Raw genomic sequence first — 26,506 nt, forward strand, 5'->3', positions numbered from 1 at the left:
TGGTCCTGATGACATCCCGGTGGAGGTCTGGAAGTGTCTAGGAGAGGCAGCAGTGGAATTTTTAACTAGTCTGTTTAACAGGGTTTTAGAGAGTGAGAAGATGTCTGAGGAATGGAGAAGAAGTGTATTAGTGCCGATCTTTAAGAATAAGGGTGACGTGCAGAGTTGCAGCAACTATAGGGGCATAAAGTTGATGAGCCATACAATGAAGTTTTGGGAAAGAGTAGTGGAAGCTAGGTTAAGGAAGGTAGTGGAAATTTGTGAGCAGCAGTATGGCTTCATGCCCAGAAAGAGGGCACATCAGAGGGACAGCTCATGTTGGACATTTGGGGGACAAAGTTTTAAGATGGAGGACAGACTAAGATGGTTTGTTCAGAGAAGGGAGAGTGAGTATATTGATAGGAGAATGTTTGGACATGGAGTTGCCAGGAAAGAGGAAAAGAGGAAGGTCAAAGAGGAGGTATATGGATGTAATAAGTGAGGATATGAAGCTAGTGGGTGTAAGTGTTGAGGATGCAGAAGATAGGGATAGGTGGAGAGAGATGATTCGCTGTGGCGAACCCTGAAGGAAAAAGCCGAAAGAAGAAGAGATAAAAGGAAAGGATAAATCCAGACATAGACCTCTGTCCTGTTAACTTCATCTGTTTCGATCCGAGTCTCCAGCTGATGACGTAGCTTCAAAGGAGGCCTGCCCGGGCCTGCTTACCACGCCCCAATACCTTGACTCCACCCCAACGTTAAAACAGTGCCAGAAAGTCAAACCCAAAGAAAAGTGAAGCGCGAAGAAAAAACGGAATCGCAAACTGACATTTCACTGAAACGCAAAATAAAAGCAGCGTCGCAAATAAATTTAAGTCATTTATATTTTGCAACTCTCCATTTTTGTTTTGCAAAACTTTATTTTCTTTTGCAACACACAAATTATTTTGCGAATATATGTGGCATTGAATTGACTCCATAGTTTTTCTTTTCCGCACTTTATGAATGCCAGTTTTGATGTTGAACACATGGATATCTGCTCTTCAGTGGAGCACTCCTGATAGCTCAGGGTTCTCCCACTATGTCCTATATCCGAGTGTTCAACACCTTCCTGGCAATCGTCCGATGTTTTTACAATTTACGGTGGAAAGCTTGAATTTCTTTAAGGAAAGAAGGATTTTGCCTTCTTCTGGTCAGCAGCGGGGGCAGGGTCACGGGGCATCTTCCAGTTTTCGGCGGGTCCCTGGCTGCTGCAGAAATAAAAATAAAGAACACATGCTTTTAAACCAAGTGTCCACAATGCAGTGCCTCATTACAGATGATAAAAAAATAAAAGTATTGTGCAGGATGTTGGAATAAATATAAATTAAATCTTGTTACTTACTGCTGACACGAGCATTAACCTTCGTCGTCCTGCTTTCCCGTGTCCTGTCTCGGTGGTCCTTGTCTATTCTTGGCAAGGCTCTCCTCTACACACATATGCAAAACCACGTCAGAGTGTATTCACACTGTTAGCAGGTCAAGCTATGAGCATACAGTATCCAATTCTGTTTATTTATTGTGATAAAATATGCATATATATACACATTATATATATATATATTATATTATATATATATAAAATACATCACTTTCAACATATGGAGCCCAGAAACCATTGCCTGGTGATCATTCTGTTGCTGCATGTATATAATAATATCACCTTTCTACATACAGGTTTACACTAAACAAACACAATATTTGCTCAGACAGATTTTGCCCCTGTGTCCCCAGGTTTACCAGATAAAAGGGCCAAGAAGTGTATATACTGGACAAGTGCATGTAATAAAATGTTAGTTCATTGTATAGAACATGTCCATAGCCTCGAAGAAGCTTTTAAGCAGTTTGAGTGAACATAAACATGAATTAGATGTCTTTTGGTTTGTTTGGAAAGAATCGTTAATAATTATGATGCAGCTTTTTTAACAGAGCTGCTTCTTTTTCTGATTTAACTGAAGACACTAAAAATAAGTGTGGGTTAATTAGGACATTTTGGACAAATGACAAATTTACAAAAACCTTAGTTGCAATGATTTCGTTATTTTAGGGGTTAAATAATAAACATTAACAAGTTTTGAATTGTTTTTGAAAAACATTGATCAATCATTTCTTTAAGACCTTGGGGCAAACTGTTTGCTGGGTTTTGACCTCCACAGCCTAGCTTTTCCTACGTATAAGTACGCTGGGCTGTGCGTGTGTAGGTTTGGCTCAGTGTGTGTGTGATGTGTGTTTACATGTGTTAATCTTACCTCTCCATCATTGATGTATTCTTTGTGGAGCTTTATGAAGTTCTCCTTCAGCATCCTCGGCTGCTGGATGAAGTTTGAGCAGGTGTGGATGTCAGCCTTGATCCTGTCCAACATAAGCTTCGTGTTTCTAGCCTGAGGAAACAAAGACATTACAAACAATGTCAACACTGGATAAACTGTAATGTTTATTATCCATTTCACCAATAATTAATAACTACATGCAGAATCCTGGTACTGGACTAACGAGTCATTCAGTTTGTAAACGCAGCTAAATAGAAACCATTGTTTAAGTCATTTGGAATTCAGAAATATTTTTCTTGAGCTTTTTCCTCTTCAGGACTCAGCTCCTAGTTTCCCGTCCTTGGCTGCATGTATTACTTTTAAAACAGCCTCAGCGAGGCACTGTAGCTAATTCACGAAGGAGCAACGAGTGCACTTGTCTAAGTAATTATTATTAATAAAAAACAAAGCACAATGGTAAAAACTTACCCTCTCCCTCTCTTTACACAACTCCATTTCCGTTACTTTCAGCTTCTCCTTCAGTTCATCAATGGTCTGCTGGTACTTGGTGTTCATCTCCGTCACCTCAGCCCCGAGCTAAAATAAAAACAAAAGTTTGTACACCCTTCCACTTGCAAACGTTAATTTAATTAGTGTTTGTTACTGAATTCTAGCCTTCCAATGCAGATGCTGTATAAAATCCTACACTCCGTGATCCTGTTCAACTCCTCACCTTTTTGACGAACAGTTTTTTCTCATCAATCTTGTTCTTCACTTCCTCGAGGTCAGTTTCATCTGTTTGTCTCGTCCTGTCTTTGATCAGTCCGTCCAGCTGATTGTTGATGCTGATTAAATCTGACTTTTTCTGTTTTTTGCTCTTCTCGTACATCTGAACTATGTCTTGGAGGTGGATGTTCTACAGGGAAAGAACAGACTCCCCCTTAAATGTTTTGTATCTTACTAGTTTGCATATTCAACATTATTTATATCAAAGACCTCAAGCAATTAATAACTGATCACTTGTGATTGTTGACAATGGATATACTGTTATTTAATACCAGAATAGATAATAATAATATCCAAAAAACTGTATTTTTACAGCTTACTTTTTAACTTAAAAAGAGTATTCCACCACAAAGCATCCTCTTAAGTGTGAGTAACTGAATGTTTGCCAAAAAGCTGATATAATGTCAGCCTGAGCCTCACCTTATCCTGGTCGGTCTTTTGCTCCTTCCTCACTTTCTTGAATATCTTATGCTGGCCATGCAGGCTCTGCACTTCCTCCTTTAACATGTTGATCTCGAGGTTCTGGTCCTCAATTTCTTCTTTTATTTTCCAGAACTGCACCATCTTACAACAAACACACACACACATATTAATTACAAATCACATCATCACTGCTCACGGCTGCTGAAAACTGACATTATTTCCTCACTGTCCATCCATTCTGCTAATCCTGTTAAAACACTGAAAATGGTGTATACAAAATGCAAAATAATCATAGATCATCTTATGTTGTTCGGAAATGTGAAACTGTGAGGGCGCATACCGTATATGAAAACAATATTTGATTATGTTCTAATCATATAACACACCTGCTGCTCCATGAGCTTCATTTCATATTTAAGTTGGCTGCAGGTTTCCTTCTCTGCCTGAAGCTCCTGTTCGTATTTAAGGAGGATTTCTTCGAGCTCAGCTGTATGGTTTGTGTGCATCGCAGTCAGCGTCTCCTCAGAGTTATTCACCTCCTGGTGCACCTCGGTCTGTTGCTGTAAAGAGAAGATGGACAAAGAGATGCACACTACAGTACAAATACTACAATCGTACTGATCTTAAGGCTGGACTAGAAATGGATTCCTATTCCCCGTATTTTAGAAACAAAGCTGGTCCATGCATTTATCAAGTATATTAGAGTCTGGTAGGATTATGGGGCATTAAACAATGTCATCTACACCTTCAATATGCTTAATGTTTACATAACTCACTATGTGTCAGACTGGGCACTTAAATATTAACACCGCAAAAACTAGTAAGAACAGTAGATAAAAGAATTAGGGTGACTGAAACTCAAAAAACTGATGAAAGATTCTTCTTCTTCTTATTATTATTATTATTTAATAAGAAATAATATTATTAACATTGATAAGAGGTCCATCATACCTTCAGGATCTCACAGCAATCTGATTCCTGAGTTTTGGGCTCCACAGCCTGGTTTTGCGCTGAAGAAGCCGCTGTCCTCTGCTGCTGCTCCCTCTGCCTGACCCCAGGCTTCACTCTGGCTGTCACCTAGTGCAGTCATGACACCCAGTCAGGTCACAAGTGTACTGAGTTATGCATGGATGTGTGTATATAAACACATGTGTATTATATGTGTATTTAATGTGTGTGTGGTTGTGTGTGTGTGTTAATCTCACATCTACATCATTGATGTAGGACTTATAGAGGCTGGTGAAGTTTTTCCTCAGCTGGTGGGGCTGATTGACAAAGCTCGAGCAGTTTTTGATGTCGGCCTTCATCTTCTGCACATACGTTTTCATGTTTCTGACCTAAAGAAATGCGGACAATACAAACAATGGCACCAGTGCTTAAACTGTAATGCTTATTATCCATATCACCAGTAATATGAGTAATAACTGCATGCCGTATCTAGACACTGGAACAGCATGTTATTCAACTGGGATTTTGTGAAAAATAATTAAATAGGAACTTTGACTATGATTTCTGAAAAGTTCCTAATCACTACCACACTTTACATCTCATCGCTCATAGGTCACATTAAAGTATAGGAAATGATCAGACTAATTATTATTAATAATTAACAAAGTGTAGTGTGTTGAAACAAACCTTCTTCCTTTCTGTGCACAGCTCTTCTTCCTGTTTTTTTATCTTTTGCTGCAGTTCTTTAATGGCCTCCTTGTTCTTGACATTTATCTCCTCAACTTTGGCCTCAAGCTAAAATAAAACATCTTCTGATAAGCTACATTTTGATACTACTACTACTACTACTACTAATAATAATAAAAATATTAATATATTATCATCATATCATACCTGACTGATTTCAAGGCACTGGTCCTGATTCTCTCCTTTTACCTTCCAAAGCAGCATCAACTTAAAACAAACACATGGACAAATATTAATTAATCATGGAGGTTGTGTCAAATCATATCATGTGACAGTGACAAGACATTTCCACACCAACCAAGTGGAGGAAAATAGCAAAACAGCAATTTGTGGTCATCCTCTCTGCTAATCCTTTTAGAAGCATTGTGAAGTAGAACTATCATGACCACCTATGAGTGCAAAATACTCATACGTTCATTTAAATACCATACATTTCTTTCACCTTGCTCCACATGAAAACTCTCAAACCACACACCTGTTTTTCCATGAGCTTCTTCTCATCCTGTAGAGTCTTGTTCATCTCTTTCTCTGCCTGCAGCTCCTGAGCATGTTGGAGGAAGTCATCTTTAAACTCAGAGTCAAATTTCTCCTGCAGTTCCTTCAGCTTCTCTTCACAACAATGCATCTGGTCCTGTTGCTGTAAAGTGAAAAAGAAAACGCAAACTACGTTGTAAACTTTCCAAAGGTATCGTAAGGCTTGATTGAAAATGGATCCCTAATACCCATATAGCAGATTTTATAAATGAAGCTGGTCCATGCGTTCAACAAGTATATCAGTATCTAAAAGTAAGCTTTTGGGGGTACAATAATGTCAGCTATACTTTGAATATGAATGGTTGCTGTGCCTCTCTTAATGTAGGCACCCTAGCTAGTGCACTATGTATCAGATGGGGCACTAAAATATTAATTCCAGGAAAAACTAGTAAGGTTTAGGGAAACCAAAAAAACAAAGATTTACAGAATTACAAATCAAGGCATATTTTAAGATAACTAGATACAGATTACAAAATGGATCAAAGGTGTGGTCTGGTGATGAGGAAACAAGCAGAAAGAAAGCAGAACAGCGGTGTGGCTTCCTTACCTCCTGGATCCTCTGTTCATAGGCCCGTTTCATATCCATAGTGGTACGGAAATGGTTGTCCACTTGGTCAAACAGTCTCTGATCGTAGTTCAGACGTATCTCAGCCTGGACCGTGAAGGCTTTATTCAACTCGTATTCAAAGCTATTTTCTGGAAACAGAAAATATTATCATTATTATTATTATTATTATTATTATTATTATTATTATTATTAAATCACATACTGTTTTAAGCTGAGAAACATAAATGGCTCTATTTTATTAATGAATGATGCAGCTGAGCTTTCACATGCACTTCAGTAAAGAAAACGAGTAAAACATTTCAGTAGAGCAATGAATTCACCTTAAAACCCAATAATATAAACACAGCCATTCTGTGCAGTGAAATATAAAGAGATAGTGTTCTAGTAAGTTTATTTACTCTGTTCCTTCAGCTCTTTAGCATGGTTCTCCCTCATCTCAGCCAGGGCCTTCTCATGAGAAATCTTCTCTTCCTCCTTCTCACTATTCAGTGTCTACAGTGAGATATAAACCATGTATAATTATTCATCAAAATCTAATATTACTTTGTACTCATTTGAAATCTGTTATTCAACAACACATTAACACCAGACATACATATTAGGTATATTACTGTCTAAAATGTCTTACATCAACCTATAACCTGACCGTTATCTATTGTATTATTTATTGAGTGCCTCAATGTCACTGTTGATGCTTACAGCTAAATTATCAGACAGAGATCTGAAGTTCTAACCTGGATCTGGTCTTTCAGAGACTCAATCTGCTGGCGGTAACTCTCTTGGTCTTTGTCAAGCTTCTTCTCATAGTCCATGTGAGTCTGCTTAAGCTTGTATTTTAGCCTCTCCTTCTGTGACTCCATCTGGGATTGAACCTCAAGTATAGACTGGTCCTGGATGATGACAGAAATTTAACACAGAAATATAATCAGAGGCTGGACATCAAAGCAAAGCTTTTACTTGGTTTCAGGACTAAAAGAGGAACCCTTGTGCTGTAAGACAGCAATGCTACCCAGTGCACCATTGTGAAAGATACTACAACTAAGGGAACCATAACGCCATTATCTTCAAAGAATATTTAGCTCATTGCATGTTTATATTTACCTTTCTCTTCAGAAAAGCCTGGCTACAGAGGACATCCTCAGAAAAGCAGATTTCTTTCTCCATGCTCAACTTGCATCCATTCTGGTCAGTAATTGACCACGTGAGGAGAGAGCCGTCCTCTGAGGCAGTCACCAGATACTGATCATCAGGCGTGACAATCATCTGTACACACAATGAAAGAAAAAATGTTAAATTGGAGAGATTGGAAAAGAGATTCATAAAAGCAAGAAGAACAGATTTGACCATTATTAGCAAAATAAATCACTCGTTTAGGAGGAAGCACACACAGACAGGAAGATTATCATGTTCGTTGTGTTCCTTCTTGGTCGTAATTTTCTATCAAGATGCACATCATCAACAACGCACATCATCATGATACCAACACATACTTTGGTGATGGGACCAGAATGTGCCTGATGCTCTGTCCAGGATGTCTCCTCTTCTAACGGGTACTGCATGACTCTGATAGTACCAGCAGCAGTTCCAACAAAGACTGCCTGGCTGGAATGAGTCATTGCCACGGCTGTGAAGGCTGTGTCAGTTGAGGCCACTTCTCTTACGACCTAATGCAAACAAAAACACATACAAATGAACTTATGGGCAGTAAATGGGCAGAAGATGTTTTAAAGTAGTTTTATTGAATATACAGTACAGGCTTGATATAATCAATAATAATATAAGCTCGCAGTAAATATGCGGATTAAAGGCTTTGTTTATTAAGTGTTGTGCAGTTGAACTTTATCTATCTTTCAAATGTTCATGTGATATTTTTGTTTACTTGCCTCTCCATCTCTGAACTCATATAGCATGGAACCGCCTACAAAGAAGATGCTCTCACTGCTGTCCGAGAGCGTCACATCCATGTAGGAGCACATTTTCTTCTTGTTCTCAGATCGGGCGCCTGTCAAAACATTCCACTCACAGATGCTGCCGTCCATCCCACATGACACCAGGTGAAGGTCATTTGTACACCACGTGACTGACTGCACCTGAAGGGTCAGAACAAGGTATCTGAGTCATGGATGCTTATTAATGGTCTTCATTACTGTTACAAATATTTGATATACACATTAAAAGTATATGTGTGTAATTTGTTTGTCATCTGATTCAAGACAAGAGAAAGTACTTTTTCCCGCCCTTTCATTAATTCGCTATGGACATTTCTTTTATACGAATATGACTTAAAAACCTCTTGTTCAGTTTAGCTGACATTAGCTGCAAATAAAATATGTGAAACTACATGCACATATAATATTTGTCTTGTATAACACATCCACATTTCCAAGAATGAACTTAAGGAAACACCTGCTGCAAACAGGCCTTGTGGTAGTGAAACATACTAACCTTGCTAATTTGGCCATTCAGCTTCATTATTTTGCCTGTCCTGATGTTGACGATGCTTATCAGGTTTTCGCTGACAGTGGCGAACATGCTGCCGCCATGGTTGAACACACACTGTGGGAACATGTAAATTGAACACTCCTTTAATTTACTTTTAAAATAACATCTAATAATTATATTAGCACTATGCTCTAATGCATGCTTTAATCTCACCCTTATCATAGTATCATAATATGAGATCTTATTTAAGGTCAATAACACACTTGTGGCTTCTGGGCATGTATTTACACTATACACTGCAACTGTAATATTTATTTCAAAATAGAAGTATTTTCTTCCATATCTTAGCAATAAATGCTGTTGAATAAGGGATGGCTGCAGATAGCTGTGTGGTAGAAGTGAAGACCAAAGAGGAATGTAGGAATTTAGGAACAGGTCTTTTAGATTTGTCACATTACTGCTGTATAACCAACATGCACAGACTCATAAAACCTCAATCCAAATGTTACTGAGTACCCACCTCACTGCAGCCTTGTATGTCAAACTCCTGAACAGTGTGGAATCTATCAACCAACAGGTTCATGAGGCAGACTTTAGTAGAGAAGCCCACCAGGATGGATAGGCCATTCGGGTGCAGTGAGATGCAAGTCGGCTCTTCAGGGAACTTCCTTTGCAGCTCCAGAGAACTGCAGAAAAAAACCCCATGACACCACCATACAGTTAGAACACCATCACAGGAACAGATTTTCTAGCCAGATGATGATATAATAAAAAATAATATTTAAGAAAACAATCCCTAGGGTCCTAAACATTAACAGCTCCTACTTGGTCTTGTAGTTCCAGATGCGCACAGTGTTATCCTTTGAGCAGGTGGCAAAAAGGGTTTTGGAGTCGCAGACTGACAGACCGGTGATGCTCCCTAAGTGAAGTGAGTTGAACAGGTGCTCGAAGTTGGCCTGCTTACTCTGGAAAAATAAGCACTGGAGTCAGTACAGTGAACTTCAATGAGGCCAGATGGACAAAACACTTTTTTAAACTAACATAACACAGTGCATATGGCTTTCTTTATTACTATCTACTCATCACAGCCTTAGTTACTTTATTACCTGGCTAAGCTCAACAGAGGCGAGGTTGACGTGGTAGATCAGGCCTCGATGTGTGCTTATGGCCAGCGTCTCCTCTGAGGGGCTCAGGCACATTTCGATGACCTCCTGCGGCTCACTGCTGCATGGGTCCTGAGGAATCTGCAGATCAGAAGGACACAGTTCTTAGTTATTATTTGCACCTAGGCTCAGGTAGCTTCTTTACCAAGACCCTTAACAATGAATTTGCTCAGCTACATCACTTTGTAAACTGCTTTGTATAAACACAAAATATTAAATATGAATGCACTCACTCTTATTTCTGTGGCCTTCATGTAGCCGTATTCCTCAGTCTTCTCATAGAGGCAGACTTCCCCCAAGTTGCCTGCACAAGCAAACCCTTTAGAGTATGCCCTGATGGCAGTGATGTGGGGCAGTGCAGCTGTAGATGAAGAGTTGCTCTTCACCCTGTCGAGGGAGATAATGTGGAACACAGAGAATCAGGAAAAGTGCCAAACAAATTATACTGTAGGATGATACAAGTATTAAAGTGTTAAAATAGAACAAACAAGAGGATGCCGGAGAGATTCTCTGCATCTATCTCTATTGCTACCTCTCAAAAGGCCTTGGCAATTTGTGCAACTCTCCATCCTTCAACAGCAGCAGCTTTCCCCTTTCTGTCCCTAAGACTATGCTATCCTCAGACAGCCACGCGTGGGACTTGATGTTTTCACTGTCCATCTTAAATGTGCTGATCTTTTTCAGGCAGTCCTTCTCCAGCTGGAAAATCTTGAATACATGATTTCCGCTCACACAAATCCGTGTGTTGTCCACTGGATTAAAGCTGACCTGGGATTAAGGAAAGACAACAATCACTATACACACAACTGTGAAGCTATTAATGTGAAAAGATAAAGTTGTAGGTTCATGACCATTAGCTAAACTTTTTTCTTCTTCTTCTTCTTCTCCTTATTATTATTATATATTATTAAAGGTTATTATTAGATAAACTATAATTTGAATTTTCCGAGTAGTTCTATTTATGCAATAGGTGTAGCATCAGTATTATAAACTACAAGACAGAGAGAGTTTCTACCTGACTGACAATTCCGACCCTTGTGGTGTTCACAATGGCAATGACCTCATCCTTCTTCCAGTCCCAGTAGAAGAGGGTCCATTCGGGTCCTCCAGACTGGCAGAGTAGGTATTTGGAGTCAGCAGAAAAAGCCATACAAACAAACTGCAGGACGCCAAAGCCTTGGGCCATCAGCACCTTCACCCTGGTGCACTGCTCACTTTGTAAGTCATAGACAGAGATGCCCTGTACTCCGCTTTCTGACACAGCCAGGTAGCGCCGGTCAGGGCTAATAGCCAGAACTTGTATGCCCTCTTTCTCTTGTGGGCATAGCATTAGTCCTGTGGGGTAACATTTTGATGTTAGAAATACAGCTAGGAGGTATTTACCATGTAATGTCTAAAGCACCGGACTAATACCAATACAGAAGCAAAAACCTCTTGAGTAAAGGGAAAAATTGGGTACGGCATTGGTTAATGTCAGAAAGGTGCATGAACATTTCGTGCATGAATATGGGTCTGAATAATTTTGACCTGAAAAGATCCAAAGGCAAACACTTCACATTTTGAATCCAACTGTATACAATTGTGCATTAAATACACTGCAGTGCTTTTCAGGGAAAATATACAATGTACTTTGGGGAAGAAAAAATGTGTCTGTTTAGTGTTTATTTATCTGTCAGTGTTAAACACCAAGGTTGTTTAAAAAAAAAGGTCATAGAGGAAGTTCAGGTTTACCTGGAATAAATTTGGTCCATCCTTGATGTATATTGTAGAGCACACAATTGTTTCCACTAGTGAAAACAATGGTTTGCTCGTCCAGAAAAATCACGCTGTTTCTAGCTTTCTGGCTCAAACTGAAAATGTGGTGAGGTTTCACCTCCACTATTATTTTCTCAGCTTTCGATTCTGTAAAATCACTCTGAAATGAAAAGAAAAAGAAAACATTAGCTATGTAATAAGTGTACATCTGTAAACCTCATATAAATTCAGTCATCTTTTTCTGATAATTAACTTTGAGAAACACATTTTCTTTCCAACAATGTCATGAAGTGACATGACACAGTATTCGCAATAAATACCACTATTACACAGACAGCCTGGGTAGCTGGATGTTAGGGATATCTGGGACAGCCAGATAATAATGACATTTACAGCTGAATGAGATGAAATCTTATAAAGCATTTTCTTTGGGAAGGTCACCACCATGATGTAGTCCTGAGTTTACGAAAAATACCTTAGCATTTAATAAAGCAAACTGCATTCTTTACCAGTTTAGGGCCCACAAGACAAGTGGGAATCACTCAGATCACTGATAGGAACCTGAGGATGTGACTCTCCCTGCTTAATGCTTGTCAAATATATAGTAGTTTAAATGATGTAGTCCAGCGTTACTGCACTGAATCGATTCCTAACTTTTGGAGTCGACTCTCGTTTCCCAAATGCCTGGAATCGAGAATCGATTCTTTTTGGGAATCAACTCCTTGCCTTCCCTTGTGGTTCAAAAGCGCTAATTTAGAGGCTTTCATTACTGCCTAACGGGGCTATTTTCACACACTGGTTCATTAAGCATTAAGACCAATGACATCTTTAAACTCCTTGTGTAGTAAAAATGTGGTAAACAGAGCTAATTTGTCAGACTCGGTACTGAAGAGAGCTAGGTACGGCGAGGGGAAAACCATCTAACGGCACATAACCACGGTTTAAAACATACATAGGGCAAGTTAACTCAATCAGACAGAAGACATGATGAGAGGAGATGACCTCAAGCTTTAGTGGACAAGAAATCTTTTGTCCTGGAGTAAAAGTTAGCATGTTTTTCTGCCATAGATTTAACTTTGTTAAAAGGTCTTAGCAATCGTGCACGCGCGCACACAAGACGGTGTCCGTTTCATGGCTATGAAGAAATAATAATAATAATAATAATAATAATAATAATCACGATAATAATAATAATAATAATAATAATAATCATAATAATAATAATCATGAGAATAATAACTTAAACTAATTTAAGCTACTTAATTGGACAGGTGTCGGTTCTCTGTTGTAGATGTGGTCAAGCTAAATCGGGAATCGGGAAAGCGGCTGTATTTATATAGTTCTTTGTTTGTTTATTTAACACAAAAAGTACATTAATTATCAATCATTATTATCGTCGATGTAGAAAATATTAAATAAGTTTGAATTTGGATGAACTTGCCATATCGCTAGTAGACATTTCTGCAAGCGTTGTACTCGTTTGGTTACTTTGAGATCACGTGATCAGCGTTTACGTCTGAGGATCAGAACTGGAACAGAACCTGCGCAAGCGGTTACTTAGCAACCATGGTTCCAATTTTGTTTAAAAAAAAAGGGGGGGGGGCGGTGGTAGGGTGGTACGGGGGGTTATTTGTCAGACGGCCCATCCACCTAAACATATTTATTTTGCAGTCATTTTAAGCAGAAGCAATGTGCAAGAGAGCACCAGTTTTATTTGGATAAGTGATATCATGTGAACATTTTATGGCCTCTTCTGTCATTTGCTTTATTTGAGCTGTGCAGTTCTTGCACAAAACATTATTAGCTCTCCATGATACAAAACCTGACTTGATGTAAACAAAGTAACTGAATAGATTTAGGGCATTACTGTGTCCACTATACTGTCAGTACATTTGCAACCCTGCCCACTGATTGCTATTTTTGGACTTCCAGATGAAGCATCTCAGTTAAACTCTATGCAAAAGGAAGTTATTAGTTTCACAGCATGTTGGCAGAAGTCCTCTTAGGTCAGTCAGATACAGGGTCAGGTCAGTCAGATACAGGATCAGATATAGGCTCAGGTCAGTCAGATACAGGGTCAGATACAGGCTCAGGTCAGTCAGATACAGGGTCAGATACAGGGTCAGGTCAGTCAGATACAGGGTCAGATACAGGGTCAGGTCAGTCAGATACAGGGTCAGATACAGGCTCAGGTCAGTCAGATACAGGGTCAGATACAGGGTCAGGTCAGTCAGATACAGGGTCAGATACAGGGTCAGGTCAGTCAGATACAGGGTCAGATACAGGCTCAGGTCAGTCAGATACAGGGTCAGATACAGGGTCAGGTCAGTCAGATACAGGGTCAGATATAGGCTCAGGTCAGTCAGATACAGGGTCAGATACAGGCTCAGGTCAGTCAGATACAGGGTCAGATACAGGCTCAGGTCAGTCAGATACAGGGTCAGATACAGGCTCAGGTCAGTCAGATACAGGGTCAGGGGCTGCAGGAGCAGAGACGGACACATGCACTGATCAGGACATGGACAAGTCCATGCTGGTGCTGTAATGAAACATAGATTCCCCATGCAATGTTTTCAAGATGACCATTGATAAAAGCTAGATATTCAGTTTTATATGAGGATATGAAAGTCTGCTGCATTTCTATTTATCACATTTTTGGCTCTTTCCCCGATATTTTCAGGAGGCAGCCTGTCTGTGGAAAAAGAAGAATAAACACTGTTCCAGAAACCAGGAACACCATTAGGCCCACTTTCTACTTTTTTGGGATAGAAGAACAATGCCATCCTCCTGCACAGCCTCACCTCCTCTAACACTCACCTTTATCAACAAATATCCTTGAACACATCCCCTTCATGGGATTATTCCTCTATGCTATCTGTGTATGTTTGTGTTCTGTCTTGCTCAATGACACATACGACACCATTTATAATTTTGCACAGCTTTTATTTCTTTTGATTTTATTTTGAGGTGTTTTTTTATGGAGTCAATTCAATGCCACATATATTCGCAAAATAATTTATGTTGCAAAAGAAAATGAAGTTTTGCAAACGAAAAAATGAAATTTGCGAGAAAAAAATAAGTTTTGCAAAACAAAAATAAAGAGTTGCAAAACATAAATGACAAACTTATTTGCGACGCTGCTTTTATTTTGCGTTTCAGTGAAATGTCAGTTTGCGATTCCGTTTTTCACAAGTGAGGAGAGTGTACAGAGGAGATGGAAGGAGTACTTTGAAGAGCTGATGAATGACGAAAATGAGAGGGAAGAAAGAGTAGAAGGGGTGAACTCTGTGGAACAGGAAGTAGATAAGATTAGAAAGGATGAAGTCAGGAAGGCTTTGAAGAGGATGAAAAGTGGAAAGGCAGTCGGTCCTGACGACATCCCGGTGGAGGTCTGGAAGTGTCTAGGAGAGGCAGCAGTGGAATTTTTAACTAGTCTGTTTAACAGGGTTTTAGAGAGTGAGAAGATGTCTGAGGAATGGAGAAGAAGTGTATTAGTGCCGATCTTTAAGAATAAGGGTGACGTGCAGAGTTGCAGCAACTATAGGGGCATAAAGTTGATGAGCCATACAATGAAGTTTTGGGAAAGAGTAGTGGAAGCTAGGTTAAGGAAGGTAGTGGAAATTTGTGAGCAGCAGTATGGCTTCATGCCCAGAAAGAGGGCACATCAGAGGGACAGCTCATGTTGGACATTTGGGGGACAAAGTTTTAAGATGGAGGACAGATTAAGATGGTTTGTTCAGAGAAGGGAGAGTGAGTATATTGATAGGAGAATGTTTGGACATGGAGCTGCCAGGAAAGAGGAAAAGAGGAAGGTCAAAGAGGAGGTATATGGATGTAATAAGTGAGGATATGAAGCTAGTGGGTGTAAGTGTTGAGGATGCAGAAGATAGGGATAGGTGGAGAGAGATGATTCGCTGTGGCGAACCCTGAAGGAAAAAGCCGAAAGAAGAAGAGATAAAAGGAAAGGATAAATCCAGACATAGACCTCTGTCCTGTTAACTTCATCTGTTTCGATCCGAGTCTCCAGCTGATGACGTAGCTTCAAAGGAGGCCTGCCCGGGCCTGCTTACCACGCCCCAATACCTTGACTCCACCCCAACGTCAAAACAGTGCCAGAAAGTCAAACCCAAAGAAAAGTGAAGCGCGAAGAAAAAACGGAATCGCAAACTGACATTTCACTGAAACGCAAAATAAAAGCAGCGTCGCAAATAAATTTAAGTCATTTATATTTTGCAACTCTCCATTTTTGTTTTGCAAAACTTTATTTTCTTTTGCAACACACAAATTATTTTGCGAATATATGTGGCATTGAATTGACTCCATAGTTTTTCTTTTCCGCACTTTATGATTGCCAGTTTTGATGTTGAACACATGGATATCTGCTCTTCAGTGGAGCACTCCTGATAGCTCAGGGTTCTCCCACTATGTCCTATATCCGAGTGTTCAACACCTTCCTGGCAATCGTCCGATGTTTTTACAATTTACGGTGGAAAGCTTGAATTTCTTTAAGGAAAGAAGGATTTTGCCTTCTTCTGGTCAGCAGCGGGGGCAGGGTCACGGGGCATCTTCCAGTTTTCGGCGGGTCCCTGGCTGCTGCAGAAATAAAAATAAACACCACATGCTTTTAAACCAAGTGTCCACAATGCAGTGCCTCATTACAGATGATAAAAAAATAAAAGTATTGTGCAGGATGTTGGAATAAATATAAATTAAATCTTGTTACTTACTGCTGACACGAGCATTAACCTTCGTCGCCCTGCTTTCCCGTGTCCTGTCTCGGTGGTCCTTGTCTATTCTTGGCAAGGCTCTCCTCTACATACATATGCAAAACCACGTCAGAGTGTATTCACACTGTTAGCAGGTCAAGCTATGAGCATACAGTATCCAATTCTGTTTATTTATTGTGATAAAATATGCATATATACACATTATATATATATATATTATATTATATATATATAAAATACATCACTTTCAACATATGGAGCCCAGAAACCATTGCCTGGTGATCATTCTGTTGCTGCATGTATATAATAATATCACCTTTCTACATACAGGTTTACACTAAACAAACACAATATTTGCTCAGACAGATTTTGCCCCTGTGTCCCCAGGTTTACCAGATAAAAGGGCCAAGAAGTGTATATACTGGACAAGTGCATGTAATAAAATGTTAGTTCATTGTATAGAACATGTCCATAGCCTCAAAGAAGCTTTTAAGCAGTTTGAGTGAACATAAACATAAATTAGATGTCTTTTGGTTTGTTTGGAAAGAATCGTTAATAATTATGATGCAGCTTTTTTAACAGAGCTGCTTCTTTTTCTGATTTAACTGAAGACACTAAAAATAAGTGTGGGTTAATTAGGACATTTTGGACAAATGACAAATTTACAAAAACCTTAGTTGCAATGATTTCGTTATTTTAGGGGTTAAATAATAAACATTAACAAGTTTTGAATTGTTTTTGAAAAACATTGATCAATCATTTCTTTACGACCTTGGGGCAAACTGTTTGCTGGGTTTTGACCTCCACAGCCTAGCTTTTCCTACGTATAAGTACGCTGGGCTGTGCGTGTGTAGGTTTGGCTCAGTGTGTGTGTGATGTGTGTTTACATGTGTTAATCTTACCTCTCCATCATTGATGTATTCTTTGTGGAGCTTTATGAAGTTCTCCTTCAGCATCCTCGGCTGCTGGATGAAGTTTGAGCAGGTGTGGATGTCAGCCTTGATCCTGTCCAACATAAGCTTCGTGTTTCTAGCCTGAGGAAACAAAGACATTACAAACAATGTCAACACTGGATAAACTGTAATGTTTATTATCCATTTCACCAATAATTAATAACTACATGCAGAATCCTGGTACTGGACTAACGAGTCATTCAGTTTGTAAACGCAGCTAAATAGAAACCATTGTTTAAGTCATTTGGAATTCAGAAATATTTTTCTTGAGCTTTTTCCTCTTCAGGACTCAGCTCCTAGTTTCCCGTCCTTGGCTGCATGTATTACTTTTAAAACAGCCTCAGCGAGGCACTGTAGCTAATTCACGAAGGAGCAACGAGTGCACTTGTCTAAGTAATTATTATTAATAGAAAACAAAGCACATTGGTAAAAACTTACCCTCTCCCTCTCTTTACACAACTCCATTTCCGTTACTTTCAGCTTCTCCTTCAGTTCATCAATGGTCTGCTGGTACTTGGTGTTCATCTCCGTCACCTCAGCCCCGAGCTAAAATAAAAACAAAAGTTTGTACACCCTTCCACTTGCAAACGTTAATTTAATTAGTGTTTGTTACTGAATTCTAGCCTTCCAATGCGGATGCTGTATAAAATCCTACACTCCGTGATCCTGTTCAACTCCTCACCTTTTTGACGAACAGTTTTTTCTCATCAATCTTGTTCTTCACTTCCTCGAGGTCAGTTTCATCTGTTTGTCTCGTCCTGTCTTTGATCAGTCCGTCCAGCTGATTGTTGATGCTGATTAAATCTGACTTTTTCTGTTTTTTGCTCTTCTCGTACATCTGAACTATGTCTTGGAGGTGGATGTTCTACAGGGAAAGAACAGACTCCCCCTTAAATGTTTTGTATCTCACTAGTTTGCATATTCAACATTATTTATATCAAAGACCTCAAGCAATTAATAACTGATCACTTGTGATTGTTGACAATGGATATACTGTTATTTAATACCAGAATAGATAATAATAATATCCAAAAAACTGTATTTTTACAGCTTACTTTTTAACTTAAAAAGAGTATTCCACCACAAAGCATCCTCTTAAGTGTGAGTAACTGAATGTTTGCCAAAAAGCTGATATAATGTCAGCCTGAGCCTCACCTTATCCTGGTCGGGCTTTTGCTCGGACTTTTGCTCCTTCCTCACTTTCTTGAATATCTTATGCTGGCCATGCAGGCTCTGCACTTCCTCCTTTAACATGTTGATCTCGAGGTTCTGGTCCTCAATTTCTTCTTTTATTTTCCAGAACTGCACCATCTTACAACAAACACACACACACATATTAATTACAAATCACATCATCACTGCTCACGGCTGCTGAAAACTGACATTATTTCCTCACTGTCCATCCATTCTGCTAATCCTGTTAAAACACTGAAAATGGTGTATACAAAATGCAAAATAATCATAGATCATCTTATGTTGTTCGGAAATGTGAAACTGTGAGGGCGCATACCGTATATGAAAACAATATTTGATTATGTTCTAATCATATAACACACCTGCTGCTCCATGAGCTTCATTTCATATTTAAGTTGGCTGCAGGTTTCCTTCTCTGCCTGAAGCTCCTGTTCGTATTTAAGGAGGATTTCTTCGAGCTCAGCTGTATGGTTTGTGTGCATCGCAGTCAGCGTCTCCTCAGAGTTATTCACCTCCTGGTGCACCTCGGTCTGTTGCTGTAAAGAGAAGATGGACAAAGAGATGCACACTACAGTACAAATACTACAATCGTACTGATCTTAAGGCTGGACTAGAAATGGATTCCTATTCCCCATATAGCGTATTTTAGAAACAAAGCTGGTCCATGCATTTATCAAGTATATTAGAGTCTGGTAGGATTATGGGGCATTAAACAATGTCATCTACACCTTCAATATGCTTAATGTTTACATAACTCACTATGTGTCAGACTGGGCACTTAAATATTAACACCGCAAAAACTAGTAAGAACAGTAGATAAAAGAATTAGGGTGACTGAAACTCAAAAAACTGATGAAAGATTCTTCTTCTTCTTATTATTATTATTATTTAATAAGAAATAATATTATTAACATTGATAAGAGGTCCATCATACCTTCAGGATCTCACAGCAATCTGATTCCTGAGTTTTGGGCTCCACAGCCTGGTTTTGCGCTGAAGAAGCCGCTGTCCTCTGCTGCTGCTCCCTCTGCCTGACCCCAGGCTTCACTCTGGCTGTCACCTAGTGCAGTCATGACACCCAGTCAGGTCACAAGTGTACTGAGTTATGCATGGATGTGTGTATATAAACACATGTGTATTATATGTGTATTTAATGTGTGTGTGGTTGTGTGTGTGTGTTAATCTCACATCTACATCATTGATGTAGGACTTATAGAGGCTGGTGAAGTTTTTCCTCAGCTGGTGGGGCTGATTGACAAAGCTCGAGCAGTTTTTGATGTCGGCCTTCATCTTCTGCACATACGTTTTCATGTTTCTGACCTAAAGAAATGCGGACAATACAAACAATGGCACCAGTGCTTAAACTGTAATGCTTATTATCCATATCACCAGTAATATGAGTAATAACTGCATGCCGTATCTAGACACTGGAACAGCATGTTATTCAACTGGGATTTTGTGAAAAATAATTAAATAGGAACTTTGACTATGATTTCTGAAAAGTTCCTAATCACTACCACACTTTACATCTCATCGCTCATAGGTCACATTAAAGTATAGGAAATGATCAGACTAATTATTATTAATAATTAACAAAGTGTAGTGTGTTGAAACAAACCTTCTTCCTTTCTGTGCACAGCTCTTCTTCCTGTTTTTTTATCTTTTGCTGCAGTTCTTTAATGGCCTTCTTGTTCTTGACATTTATCTCCTCAACTTTGGCCTCAAGCTAAAATAAAACATCTTCTGATAAGCTACATTTTGATACTACTACTACTAATAATAATAATAAAAATATTAATATATTATCATCATATCATACCTGACTGATTTCAAGGCACTGGTCCTGATTCTCTCCTTTTACCTTCCAAAGCAGCATCAACTTAAAACAAACACATGGACAAATATTAATTAATCATGGAGGTTGTGTCAAATCATATCATGTGACAGTGACAAGACATTTCCACACCAACCAAGTGGAGGAAAATAGCAAAACAGCAATTTGTGGCCATCCTCTCTGCTAATCCTTTTAGAAGCATTGTGAAGTAGAACTATCATGACCACACATGAGTGCAAAATACTCATACGTTCATTTAAATACCATACATTTCTTTCACCTTGCTCCACATGAAAACTCTCAAACCACACACCTGTTTTTCCATGAGCTTCTTCTCATCCTGTAGAGTCTTGTTCATCTCTTTCTCTGCCTGCAGCTCCTGAGCATGTTGGAGGAAGTCATCTTTAAACTCAGAGTCAAATTTCTCCTGCAGTTCCTTCAGCTTCTCTTCACAACAATGCATCTGGTCCTGTTGCTGTAAAGTGAAAAAGAAAACGCAAACTACGTCGTAAACTTTCCAAAGGTATCGTAAGGCTTGATTGAAAATGGATCCCTAATACCCATATAGCAGATTTTATAAATGAAGCTGGTCCATGCGTTCAACAAGTATATCAGTATCCAAAAGTAAGCTTTTGGGGGTACAATAATGTCAGCTATACTTTGAATATGAATGGTTGCTGTGCCTCTCTTAATGTAGGCACCCTAGCTAGTGCACTATGTATCAGATGGGGCACTAAAATATTAATTCCAGGAAAAACTAGTAAGGTTTAGGGAAACCAAAAAAACAAAGATTTACAGAATTACAAATCAAGGCATATTTTAAGATAACTAGATACAGATTACAAAATGGATCAAAGGTGTGGTCTGGTGATGAGGAAACAAGCAGAAAGAAAGCAGAACAGCGGTGTGGCTTCCTTACCTCCTGGATCCTCTGTTCATAGGCCCGTTTCATATCCATAGTGGTACGGAAATGGTTGTCCACTTGGTCAAACAGTCTCTGATCGTAGTTCAGACGTATCTCAGCCTGGACCGTGAAGGCTTTATTCAACTCGTATTCAAAGCTATTTTCTGGAAACAGAAAATATTATCATTATTATTATTATTATTATTAAATCACATACTGTTTTAAGCTGAGAAACATAAATGGCTCTATTTTATTAATGAATGATGCAGCTGAGCTTTCACATGCACTTCAGTAAAGAAAACGAGTAAAACATTTCAGTAGAGCAATGAATTCACCTTAAAACCCAATAATATAAACACAGCCATTCTGTGCAGTGAAATATAAAGAGATAGTGTTCTAGTAAGTTTATTTACTCTGTTCCTTCAGCTCTTTAGCATGGTTCTCCCTCATCTCAGCCAGGGCCTTCTCATGAGAAATCTTCTCTTCCTCCTTCTCACTATTCAGTGTCTACAGTGAGATATAAACCATGTATAATTATTCATCAAAATCTAATATTACTTTGTACTCATTTGAAATCTGTTATTCAACAACACATTAACACCAGACATACATATTAGGTATATTACTGTCTAAAATGTCTTACATCAACCTATAACCTGACCGTTATCTATTGTATTATTTATTGAGTGCCTCAATGTCACTGTTGATGCTTACAGCTAAATTATCAGACAGAGATCTGAAGTTCTAACCTGGATCTGGTCTTTCAGAGACTCAATCTGCTGGCGGTAACTCTCTTGGTCTTTGTCAAGCTTCTTCTCATAGTCCATGTGAGTCTGCTTAAGCTTGTATTTTAGCCTCTCCTTCTGTGACTCCATCTGGGATTGAACCTCAAGTATAGACTGGTCCTGGATGATGACAGAAATTTAACACAGAAATATAATCAGAGGCTGGACATCAAAGCAAAGCTTTTACTTGGTTTCAGGACTAAAAGAGGAACCCTTGTGCTGTAAGACAGCAATGCTACCCAGTGCACCATTGTGAAAGATACTACAACTAAGGGAACCATAACGCCATTATCTTCAAAGAATATTTAGCTCATTGCATGTTTATATTTACCTTTCTCTTCAGAAAAGCCTGGCTACAGAGGACATCCTCAGAAAAGCAGATTTCTTTCTCCATGCTCAACTTGCATCCATTCTGGTCAGTAATTGACCACATGAGGAGAGAGCCGTCCTCTGAGGCAGTCACCAGATACTGATCATCAGGCGTGACAATCATCTGTACACACAATGAAAGAAAAAATGTTAAATTGGAGAGATTGGAAAAGAGATTCATAAAAGCAAGGAGAACAGATTTGACCATTATTAGCAAAATAAATCACTCGTTTAGGAGGAAGCACACACAGACAGGAAGATTATCATGTTCGTTGTGTTCCTTCTTGGTCGTAATTTTCTATCAAGATGCACATCATCAACAACGCACATCATCATGATACCAACACATACTTTGGTGATGGGACCAGAATGTGCCTGATGCTCTGTCCAGGATGTCTCCTCTTCTAACGGGTACTGCATGACTCTGATAGTACCAGCAGCAGTTCCAACAAAGACTGCCTGGCTGGAATGAGTCATTGCCACGGCTGTGAAGGCTGTGTCAGTTGAGGCCACTTCTCTTACGACCTAATGCAAACGAAAACACATACAAATGAACTTATGGGCAGTAAATGGGCAGAAGATGTTTTAAAGTAGTTTTATTGAATATACAGTACAGGCTTGATATAATCAATAATAATATAAGCTCGCAGTAAATATGCGGATTAAAGGCTTTGTTTATTAAGTGTTGTGCAGTTGAACTTTATCTATCTTTCAAATGTTCATGTGATATTTTTGTTTACTTGCCTCTCCATCTCTGAACTCATATAGCATGGAACCGCCTACAAAGAAGATGCTCTCACTGCTGTCCGAGAGCGTCACATCCATGTAGGAGCACATTTTCTTCTTGTTCTCAGATCGGGCGCCTGTCAAAACATTCCACTCACAGATGCTGCCGTCCATCCCACATGACACCAGGTGAAGGTCATTTGTACACCACGTGACTGACTGCACCTGAAGGGTCAGAACAAGGTATCTGAGTCATGGATGCTTATTAATGGTCTTCATTACTGTTACAAATATTTGATATACACATTAAAAGTATATGTGTGTAATTTGTTTGTCATCTGATTCAAGACAAGAGAAAGTACTTTTTCCCGCCCTTTCATTAATTCGCTATGGACATTTCTTTTATACGAATATGACTTAAAAACCTCTTGTTCAGTTTAGCTGACATTAGCTGCAAATAAAATATGTGAAACTACATGCACATATAATATTTGTCTTGTATAACACATCCACATTTCCAAGAATGAACTTAAGGAAACACCTGCTGCAAACAGGCCTTGTGGTAGTGAAACATACTAACCTTGCTAATTTGGCCATTCAGCTTCATTATTTTGCCTGTCCTGATGTTGACGATGCTTATCAGGTTTTCGCTGACAGTGGCGAACATGCTGCCGCCATGGTTGAACACACACTGTGGGAACATGTAAATTGAACACTCCTTTAATTTACTTTTAAAATAACATCTAATAATTATATTAGCACTATGCTCTAATGCATGCTTTAATCTCACCCTTATCATAGTATCATAATATGAGATCTTATTTAAGGTTAATAACACACTTGTGGCTTCTGGGCATGTATTTACACTATACACTGCAACTGTAATATTTATTTCAAAATAGAAGTATTTTCTTCCATATCTTAGCAATAAATGCTGTTGAATAAGGGATGGCTGCAGATAGCTGTGTGGTAGAAGTGAAGACCAAAGAGGAATGTAGGAATTTAGGAACAGGTCTTTTAGATTTGTCACATTACTGCTGTATAACCAACATGCACAGACTCATAAAACCTCAATCCAAATGTTACTGAGTACCCACCTCACTGCAGCCTTGTATGTCAAACTCCTGAACAGTGTGGAATCTATCAACCAACAGGTTCATGAGGCAGACTTTAGTAGAGAAGCCCACCAGGATGGATAGGCCATTCGGGTGCAGTGAGATGCAAGTCGGCTCTTCAGGGAACTTCCTTTGCAGCTCCAGAGAACTGCAGAAAAAAACCCCATGACACCACCATACAGTTAGAACACCATCACAGGAACAGATTTTCTAGCCAGATGATGATATAATAAAAAATAATATTTAAGAAAACAATCCCTAGGGTCCTAAACATTAACAGCTCCTACTTGGTCTTGTAGTTCCAGATGCGCACAGTGTTATCCTTTGAGCAGGTGGCAAAAAGGGTTTTGGAGTCGCAGACTGACAGACCGGTGATGCTCCCTAAGTGAAGTGAGTTGAACAGGTGCTCGAAGTTGGCCTGCTTACTCTGGAAAAATAAGCACTGGAGTCAGTACAGTGAACTTCAATGAGGCCAGATGGACAAAACACTTTTTTAAACTAACATAACACAGTGCATATGGCTTTCTTTATTACTATCTACTCATCACAGCCTTAGTTACTTTATTACCTGGCTAAGCTCAACAGAGGCGAGGTTGACGTGGTAGATCAGGCCTCGATGTGTGCTTATGGCCAGCGTCTCCTCTGAGGGGCTCAGGCACATTTCGATGACCTCCTGCGGCTCACTGCTGCATGGGTCCTGAGGAATCTGCAGATCAGAAGGACACAGTTCTTAGTTATTATTTGCACCTAGGCTCAGGTAGCTTCTTTACCAAGACCCTTAACAATGAATTTGCTCAGCTACATCACTTTGTAAACTGCTTTGTATAAACACAAAATATTAAATATGAATGCACTCACTCTTATTTCTGTGGCCTTCATGTAGCCGTATTCCTCAGTCTTCTCATAGAGGCAGACTTCCCCCAAGTTGCCTGCACAAGCAAACCCTTTAGAGTATGCCCTGATGGCAGTGATGTGGGGCAGTGCAGCTGTAGATGAAGAGTTGCTCTTCACCCTGTCGAGGGAGATAATGTGGAACACAGAGAATCAGGAAAAGTGCCAAACAAATTATACTGTAGGATGATACAAGTATTAAAGTGTTAAAATAGAACAAACAAGAGGATGCCGGAGAGATTCTCTGCATCTATCTCTATTGCTACCTCTCAAAAGGCCTTGGCAATTTGTGCAACTCTCCATCCTTCAACAGCAGCAGCTTTCCCCTTTCTGTCCCTAAGACTATGCTATCCTCAGACAGCCACGCGTGGGACTTGATGTTTTCACTGTCCATCTTAAATGTGCTGATCTTTTTCAGGCAGTCCTTCTCCAGCTGGAAAATCTTGAATACATGATTTCCGCTCACACAAATCCGTGTGTTGTCCACTGGATTAAAGCTGACCTGGGATTAAGGAAAGACAACAATCACTATACACACAACTGTGAAGCTATTAATGTGAAAAGATAAAGTTGTAGGTTCATGACCATTAGCTAAACTTTTTTCTTCTTCTTCTTCTTCTCCTTATTATTATTATATATTATTAAAGGTTATTATTAGATAAACTATAATTTGAATTTTCCGAGTAGTTCTATTTATGCAATAGGTGTAGCATCAGTATTATAAACTACAAGACAGAGAGAGTTTCTACCTGACTGACAATTCCGACCCTTGTGGTGTTCACAATGGCAATGACCTCATCCTTCTTCCAGTCCCAGTAGAAGAGGGTCCATTCGGGTCCTCCAGACTGGCAGAGTAGGTATTTGGAGTCAGCAGAAAAAGCCATACAAACAAACTGCAGGACGCCAAAGCCTTGGGCCATCAGCACCTTCACCCTGGTGCACTGCTCACTTTGTAAGTCATAGACAGAGATGCCCTGTACTCCGCTTTCTGACACAGCCAGGTAGCGCCGGTCAGGGCTAATAGCCAGAACTTGTATGCCCTCTTTCTCTTGTGGGCATAGCATTAGTCCTGTGGGGTAACATTTTGATGTTAGAAATACAGCTAGGAGGTATTTACCATGTAATGTCTAAAGCACCGGACTAATACCAATACAGAAGCAAAAACCTCTTGAGTAAAGGGAAAAATTGGGTACGGCATTGGTTAATGTCAGAAAGGTGCATGAACATTTCGTGCATGAATATGGGTCTGAATAATTTTGACCTGAAAAGATCCAAAGGCAAACACTTCACATTTTGAATCCAACTGTATACAATTGTGCATTAAATACACTGCAGTGCTTTTCAGGGAAAATATACAATGTACTTTGGGGAAGAA

General features: G+C 39.3%; 2 protein-coding genes across 2 annotated transcripts; both read right to left on the bottom strand.

Annotated features, from left to right (window-relative positions):
• Positions 1–957: 957 nt before the first annotated feature.
• LOC131353837 (cilia- and flagella-associated protein 57-like) lies at positions 958–11,208 on the bottom strand. The gene is made up of 25 exons (XM_058390910.1): positions 10,894–11,208; positions 10,411–10,646; positions 10,112–10,265; positions 9,822–9,959; positions 9,541–9,680; positions 9,236–9,401; positions 8,719–8,829; positions 8,153–8,363; positions 7,764–7,906; positions 7,375–7,536; positions 7,008–7,163; positions 6,672–6,765; positions 6,253–6,401; positions 5,647–5,808; positions 5,319–5,378; positions 5,112–5,219; positions 4,682–4,813; positions 4,428–4,553; positions 3,863–4,036; positions 3,474–3,617; positions 3,001–3,183; positions 2,757–2,864; positions 2,268–2,399; positions 1,364–1,448; positions 958–1,229 (listed from the first exon to the last, which is right to left on the bottom strand). Exons 1-25 carry the CDS (start codon positions 11,206–11,208, stop codon positions 1,111–1,113), a joined length of 3,708 nt encoding a protein of 1,235 aa, XP_058246893.1. The 3' UTR covers positions 958–1,110.
• A 4,758-nt stretch (positions 11,209–15,966) lies between these two features.
• On the bottom strand, positions 15,967–26,195 carry LOC131353838 (cilia- and flagella-associated protein 57-like). Its single transcript, XM_058390911.1, has 25 exons — positions 25,881–26,195; positions 25,398–25,633; positions 25,099–25,252; positions 24,809–24,946; positions 24,528–24,667; positions 24,223–24,388; positions 23,706–23,816; positions 23,144–23,350; positions 22,751–22,924; positions 22,362–22,523; positions 21,995–22,150; positions 21,659–21,752; positions 21,261–21,409; positions 20,655–20,816; positions 20,327–20,386; positions 20,126–20,233; positions 19,696–19,827; positions 19,442–19,567; positions 18,870–19,043; positions 18,469–18,624; positions 17,996–18,178; positions 17,752–17,859; positions 17,263–17,394; positions 16,361–16,445; positions 15,967–16,226 (listed from the first exon to the last, which is right to left on the bottom strand). The coding sequence occupies exons 1-25, from the start codon at positions 26,193–26,195 to the stop codon at positions 16,108–16,110; spliced, it is 3,747 nt and encodes a 1,248-aa protein (XP_058246894.1). The 3' UTR covers positions 15,967–16,107.
• Positions 26,196–26,506: the final 311 nt, after the last annotated feature.

The sequence above is a fragment of the Hemibagrus wyckioides genome, linkage group LG06 (genome assembly GCF_019097595.1).
Source record: "Hemibagrus wyckioides isolate EC202008001 linkage group LG06, SWU_Hwy_1.0, whole genome shotgun sequence".
NCBI lineage: Eukaryota > Metazoa > Chordata > Actinopteri > Siluriformes > Bagridae > Hemibagrus > Hemibagrus wyckioides.

Bases quoted from the DNA above. Each gene is read 5' to 3' on its own strand.
- LOC131353837 (XM_058390910.1), bottom strand. From the start codon at position 11,208: ATGCTATGCCCACAAGAGAAAGAGGGCATACAAGTTCTGGCTATTAGC. The intron at 6,402-6,671 runs GTAAATAAACTT...TTCTGTTTCCAG, and splicing joins TAAAGAGCTGAAGGAACAGA to AAAATAGCTTTGAATACGAG. The intron at 5,809-6,252 runs GTAAGGAAGCCA...TTCACTTTACAG, and splicing joins ATGAACAGAGGATCCAGGAG to CAACAGGACCAGATGCATTG.
- LOC131353838 (XM_058390911.1), bottom strand. From the start codon at position 26,195: ATGCTATGCCCACAAGAGAAAGAGGGCATACAAGTTCTGGCTATTAGC. The intron at 22,151-22,361 runs GTAAATATAAAC...GTCATCATCCAG, and splicing joins AGGCTTTTCTGAAGAGAAAG to GACCAGTCTATACTTGAGGT. The intron at 19,044-19,441 runs GTATGATGGACC...TTCTCTTTACAG, and splicing joins ATTGCTGTGAGATCCTGAAG to CAACAGACCGAGGTGCACCA.